Below are 6,922 nucleotides of genomic sequence, written 5' to 3' on the forward strand. Positions count from 1 at the left end.
ACTTCACATCCCCTGCATGACCTACTAATCCTAAACAGCGTGTTTTCAGTTCTTCTTCAACTCCACTATAGTGAGGACGGCTACAGAAAGTCATTCCTACCCAGTGCAATAATGCTCTACGATGTCTTCCCTCTGTGCAAGAAGAGGAGACTTACCTACTAAGGGACATTCAACTTTTCGACTGGTACCGTAGTTTGTATGCACATATGTATATATTTTTGAAATAGTGTTTTTTCTTACCTACCTTATGTCAGCTTAGTGTAAGCTATTTGTGTTTTGTGACATGTGAATTGCTGCTGCAACACTGCAATTTCCCTTCGGGGATCAATAAAGTATCTATCTACACACCACAGTGCTACTGCCATTAACACTCCATTAGGCAGTGTTTTTGATGTTCAAGTTACATGTGATTAAGCATGTCAGTGGTGCTCGTACAGCTGATTTCAATGAGGTTACACAACTATTTGTAAATTCATTACTAATTCTTCGTCTAAAGCCTCAGTTCTTCATAGCTACAAACTAGTTTCACACTCTCTTTTTAAATCAGGTTGCACCATTAAAATTTAAGAAACATCTATTAAAGCTACATTAAATCAGTTGCTAGGAGTCAGCTTTACTGTATTAACTATAACAACTTCCAAAAATTAAAGGGGTCAAACAATATCTGAAACTAAACTGCCAGTGTGGATGGCTTTGTTTTATCCGTATGAACGGAGAAATTGTTCCAGAGTTAGTATATTCATTCAGTTTAGAATATCATTTCATTTAGTAATTAATTTTTGCTATTACTTTCAGGAATTCATTATTTGGGTAATGTAATTTTAAATCTTCAGCTTACATCGTATTAAACAGTATTTGTCCAGGAAGATGTCGGCCATATTCCATTAAATATTTTCCTCTTTAATCAGAATAGGTCCTACTATGTTAGCAAATTAATGTTCACTTCATCATTTGGTTTATTTAGTTATGCAACAGTTACTCCTGGCAGTTACAATGTCTAAATATTAAACAATTACTGTGTACGATAACAAAACTAGCATACGCTTGCAATTATGAGACCTGCTAATTGAATTTCCCAATAATTCTAAGCTGCAAAAACTCCACTGCTGCTGAAACACTGTATTTAAATAAATAATTAATAATTGTTAAATAAAGAATAATACCCACATCTACAAAGGATTGACACTGGTTTAATGCATTGTTTGCTTTTGATTGGATGGTGCCTCAGTTTTCTGAATTACACAATACTTCTTCACCAGCCAGTACCCCCCACCTGACCGACGAGGAATTATTGATTTCATGCAATTAAAAAATAAAGAAATAAATAGATATTAATAAATAAACTTGGCATTTAAGGTTGAAATAATGTTCCTTAATAACATATAGTTCAAGTATTGTGTTTCTGAATGTTATGGTGGTGTTTCTGCGTAAAAAGAAAGAAAAAGGTTAGATTGTTTATCTCTAGTTATTTATTTTTCAAATGCCACACATTATTCACTTCAGCTGTAGCTTGCAGCGCTGCAGCAAGACGCACTTCTGAGAGCCATACAATGTCTGATGAAAGCAAAAACAAAAAAAAAGCAGCTCTCAGTGACCCTCCTCTACAAACCAGGGCAAAGATTGACAGGCAGCAGGTGGGTAGAAGCACAATCCAACTGTTCACGTTGCTTTGTTTCTGTTGGAGTACGCAGGCAAATGTTTGCTATAAGCCATAAGGACATGACACAAAGCAGGGTTCGCTCTAGCTACACGCTAACAATGGGACTGTTGCAGGCTTTTTGCTCTCAATCAGATCATTCAAGTTCAAACCAATCTCCATTCATTTTAACTAATGCAGCGGAACAATAAATCTTGCAAGTCTTGTTCAGGCCTCTGGTTCAAAACAAAACATTAGAGGACCACCAGTCAACTGTGAGGGAAAGTGGAGTACTTTTCATACAGCATAATGGACAAAAATACTGCATTAAATGTAAGTGACAAGTGCTTTAGAGTGCTTTCCGTGACCTTTATTATTTCGGAAATATATGTAATTTGCATATAAATTGTGCCAAAAAATTTTCATATTTCTAGTAGCGAATAGATAAAATGTATTTACCTGTGCCCTAATGGCAGACAGTGATCGGCCTTTTGATTTAAAAGGAATTTGTACGATAAAAGTGTATTTTGGTCAAATACAGTAGATGCACATTAGGCATTATTTTGTCCATGCATTTTTCTTATTTCCAATATCACATTTTAATCAGCAGCAGAAATAGTACTACTACATTAAACTGTTCCACTTCCTGTTGCAGCTGTATGTGAAGAATCAGGTGTTGAGTGGAAGCCATGTTCAATCCTTATTCATCCTGCTTTGTGTGGCTCTTAAAAGGCACCATTTGTTTTTTGTGCTATTTTCAGTTTCACACTTTTTAATTAGGTAAAGAGTCTCACCATCATACTGTGGTCCTTAGGATTTGCAGCTGTGTATCTTCCTGGATGACAGGCGTCCCAGTCAGACAAGTGCATTGTGTATTTCTTATATTTATGAATTACTACTTTTCATATTAATACTTTTCCACATAAGGACTCAATTGTTGGTGAATAATTTCTTTTACAAGTTCATTTCAGGGCTTTTGTAATAATTAAACACTTATTTCCTATCAGTTTTAATATTACATTTTTGTATTATGTTTATCAGATTTATTCTTTTTTTCTGTTTTGCTTTTGTGCTAATATTTTTTTACCACACTTATTATATGTATTATTGTTGCTGATGTTGTTGTTATTAAGCTAATTTCCACTCAGGAATTCAGAGGTTTCTCTGGAGTTAAGTTTCCATCCAAATGTAGAGCAAATTTAAGCATAATTTTGAGAAAATTGGAAAAAAAAAAAAATCAAGTGAATGCATATTTCAATCTAATACTGTGATATGATTATAAGGAGATGGTTCAGTGAGATAAATAGCTGGTGGCAGTAATTTTCTGTGTGGATGTCACTAAACCATTGCAGAAGAAGAAAAGTGCAACAAGACGAACACCCACCAAACCGTCAAACCTCAAATGTGAAAAACAATGGAAATATGGCTTTCATGTTTGTCTTAACCTGATGAGCTTTACGGTTTCTGATGATGGGTCAGTTGGGCATTAGCTATTATTTTTAAAATGCTGCTTGATTTCAACACAAGACGACGAAGCCAGAACTGAGATGTTGGCACACACAAAAAGACTGAACACAAGTCTACAGTCGGAGTAATGAACTAATCACAATCTAGGACACGTTATCAACATAAGACTCTTGTAGGTGTTCTGTGGTCTCTGGTTGGCTACCACAGCAATGTTATGTACACCTATGCCAAAGACATAATCCCTCTTTGATCTCCTCATTATTGTGGTCATAATTAAATGAATGCAATTTAGTGCTGAACCCACAGCAAACCTTAAGGCATGCATCTGATGCTGACATGTACTGCCGGCTGAACTCGGCGATGTCACTGTCTATCTCCGGTGGTGATCAGCCTGCAGCAAAAGGCTGTTTTAGCACCTTAAACATGAATAAATAAATAAACCTTTAAATACTGTATCATGCTAAGAATGTGGTGGGGGAGCTCCAGAGGTGGCCAATCAGATGCCAGTTTTGCTACCCCCACTGGCATCTGATTGATCACCTCTGGTGCCCCCTACCAGAACCATAATACATACTGTAGGTAATTGCGTTGCCATTTTTAAACCTGAGCTAACTGATTATTTGACCATTTGGAAACAGAAGAAACAAGCAGTATACACAACATTGACATATCCTCACAAAGTCGATAAGCTAAACGTGTTTTAACAGTTGTGTATTTGCACAACGAATAGAATAAAACGAATAAAACATGCTAAAATGCTCAACAGAGCTGCAGGGAACTGCAGAGTCAGCTGATAATTCTTTCACATATAAATAGTCATTTGATCCATCCTTTTCCTATTATAGCAGCTTTAATGAAGGAAGAACATTTTGCAGTATCTTAAAAGCCACACACACACACACACACACACACACACACACACACATCCGACTTTTGGAGGAGAAGGGGACCCCTACACACCACAGGACCTCATTAGCTGAATACATACTTTGATGTCTTTACAATAAACTCCTCTGGCTTACTTTTCCATTTTTAAAAGTACACTATAAGCATGATGCAGACAATAATACAAACAGCAACATCTCTGTGTTCAGTTTAGTTCCAGTGTGATTTCCATTCTGTGCCTGTACAGTCGAAACCGCTCAAAACATCAATAGAAAACAATGTCTGGGGCGCGAAAGCACAAAGAAGGAGAAGCTAAGATGATTTTAAAAGCCTTGAATGTTGCTTTTTGCCATTGTTTCCGCTGTGCTTCCTCATCTAAAGGAGACAATTATAATGAGTACCTGTCAGCACTGGCTCTAAAATGAATGCCTGCCCTGATGAAACATGCCGGACTCCCACCAATATTCCCCGGATTTGTTAGACAAACAAATGCAAATTTCTCTACAACACAGATATGAGTTTTCCACTGAACAACCACCTGCCTAGTTCATGCAGTGATTACTGAAGCAACAGTTGAGCCACCCATCATTAGACCACACAGGCCTGATATGTGAGTAAAACACAGTATTAGGCATATTTTGGTTGTCTTCTTCTGTGGTAGCGAGAAGACAAACTGGTCTGTTTGCTGCCTGTTTGTGATTTTCTCACTGTCTGTTTTTAATATGATGCGCTGGGATGCAGTGTTACTTGTGTAATTTGTGCTCAAAGGGCAAAATACCCTTAAATGATATGAAGCTGTTCAATAGTAGTTTGGAAATACTGGAGTGATCAATAGCAGTGCCTCATTACTGCAATCACGACATGTGCACGGCAACATGATTCTCAGTCCATCTGTTCATTAGGTGGACAGACCTGCAGGACTGAGCTGTGTGGCAGGACGGATCGTTGCTGTGAGTCATTTACAACCTTTACAACACCTGTATCTGGGGTCTTTTTAACTCTTATATATGACAGTTACTCCATTCACAGTGGGAAAAGGTACCCAAAAATGTTAAATAAGTAAATATTTCTTCTTTTTTTTTTGTTTGGGCTGCCAGGTTTCACCCCAAATTTCATTATAGTTAGAATGTTTTAGTGGGTTTTCCTGTTTAAAATCTGATTGAATAGTTAAGACACATATATACTATATTGGCACACTGTTGCATATTGACCAGCTACTACTACAACACAGCACTGACTTAAACTACTGTATTACTTTCAACAGAGTCTTTGGCAGCAGGTTCTTCGTCTTTGGTCACCCCTCAGAATCTTACCAGCTCGGTAATATCTGCTGAGAGTCTTCACGGTGGACCACCATAGTTGTTTTGTACATTTTCTGTATTTTTTTTTTTTTAATGTTTCTTGTATTTTCTGATATGCTTCAGATGAAGTTGTTAATGAGTTTTAATGCATAGCAATGTCTCACTTTGAGGTTCATGTATCTCTACACTGGGTGGAGTCACAGTGATTCATGGTCAAGTTCACCAATCAAGTCTGTGTGGTTCCATTACAGGTGTAATCACTGGGATTGGTGATTCCATCCACATATTTACGTACCTGGCACCCTTAAGGAGAGGTTGTATCCCTGCATTTGTACACACTGATGATGGCCAGATAGCTGAAAACAGCCTGTGCATTGCCAAGACTGGTAGAACCAGTTTAAACACTGCATTGCTGGGTGCGACCCTCTCTTCTTCATACATGTATATAGATATTTAGGATAACGCATCAGCTGCTCAGAGTGCACTGGCAACCTTATACATAAAACCACTGTAATTACTGTAATGTTAGTGCTTTTGCTGGGCACCACAGGTGGAATATTTAACAGCAGTACAACAATAAAATGCAGCAATATGGTATGTATTTGAAAAAATCAGGAAAAGCAGCTGCATGGTCACTTTAAGTCCACCATAAGTCAAACGATATTACCCCTGCTCATATTCTGAATATGAATCAGTGGCTTTCTCAAATACATTCATCATGAACAGCAGCCAAATTGCCCAGTGAAGGAAAATGATGCAGAACAGACAAGATAAAACTGAGTGAAAATGTCCAAAATGACAGTACTGTGATATCAATCTGCAGCAACCCCAGCACACGTGAATGAAGTGATTCAATCTGTGCAATCTGTCTCTTCAGACACATCTGTGGATGTCTAATTGTGTCCTTTCATAGCTGCACGTTGCTGCACTAAGAGACGTGCGGTGGGGCTTCACCTCCTTCATCCCCTCCATCAGCAGATGCACCGCCGTGACTCCACCGAACATCAAAAGAAAAACTGAACTCTTTTAGGGTTTTCATCTCTGTGACACCTGATTATCTTTTCTTTGGGGCAATAAGATCATTCACACTATCCGAAGAAAAGTTGTTCAAAGTGCGCCTCTGCTGTGGGATTTCTGCATGGACTGATTGCGCACGAATGGGAAGAGACTTAAATGAAAGGCACAACTTACCCAGCGAGTTTCCAATGAGGGAAACGAAGAACACAATAATGTAAGCCACAATGAGAACCCATTCATACTGCTTGGGGTGTAAGTACTCTCTCCAGATGTATCTCAAAAGTTCGTCGTCCTCATCCACGGCGGGACGCAGATGTAACTCCGTGCTGTTGACTACATGTGCAGAAGACAAACACTCCTCGCAGTCCAAATTCCCAGTGATCCCGGACATCCCTTCCAGGTGTCTGCGTGCCTGCCGTACTCCTGCTGGTGAACGTGTGTCTGCAGTGGCCGCACTGCCAACAGGGACGCTGCACTGTGCGGTAATAACGCGCTTCACAGACGCAAACAGGGTGACGCTGATTTCTCCTCTGCCCACATGCGCGACCGCAGCTGGGTCATGCACCAGCAGCACAGATTACTGTAGCGACCAAGGAGCTGCTTCCACAACCCCTGT

The 6,922-nt window shown here is 39.0% G+C and overlaps 1 protein-coding gene across 1 annotated transcript in view; it reads right to left on the reverse strand.

The window, feature by feature from the left end:
• Positions 1-6,697, reverse strand: part of hcrtr2 (hypocretin (orexin) receptor 2) — a 28,281-nt gene extending 21,584 nt beyond the window's left edge. The window contains exon 1 of the mRNA XM_041948033.1: positions 6,481-6,697. Coding sequence (XP_041803967.1) covers positions 6,481-6,697 — 217 coding nt within the window. The remainder of the gene's footprint in view (positions 1-6,480) is intronic.
• Positions 6,698-6,922: the final 225 nt, after the last annotated feature.

This window comes from Chelmon rostratus, chromosome 11 (genome assembly GCF_017976325.1).
Source record: "Chelmon rostratus isolate fCheRos1 chromosome 11, fCheRos1.pri, whole genome shotgun sequence".
In the NCBI taxonomy this organism is placed as follows: domain Eukaryota; kingdom Metazoa; phylum Chordata; class Actinopteri; order Chaetodontiformes; family Chaetodontidae; genus Chelmon; species Chelmon rostratus.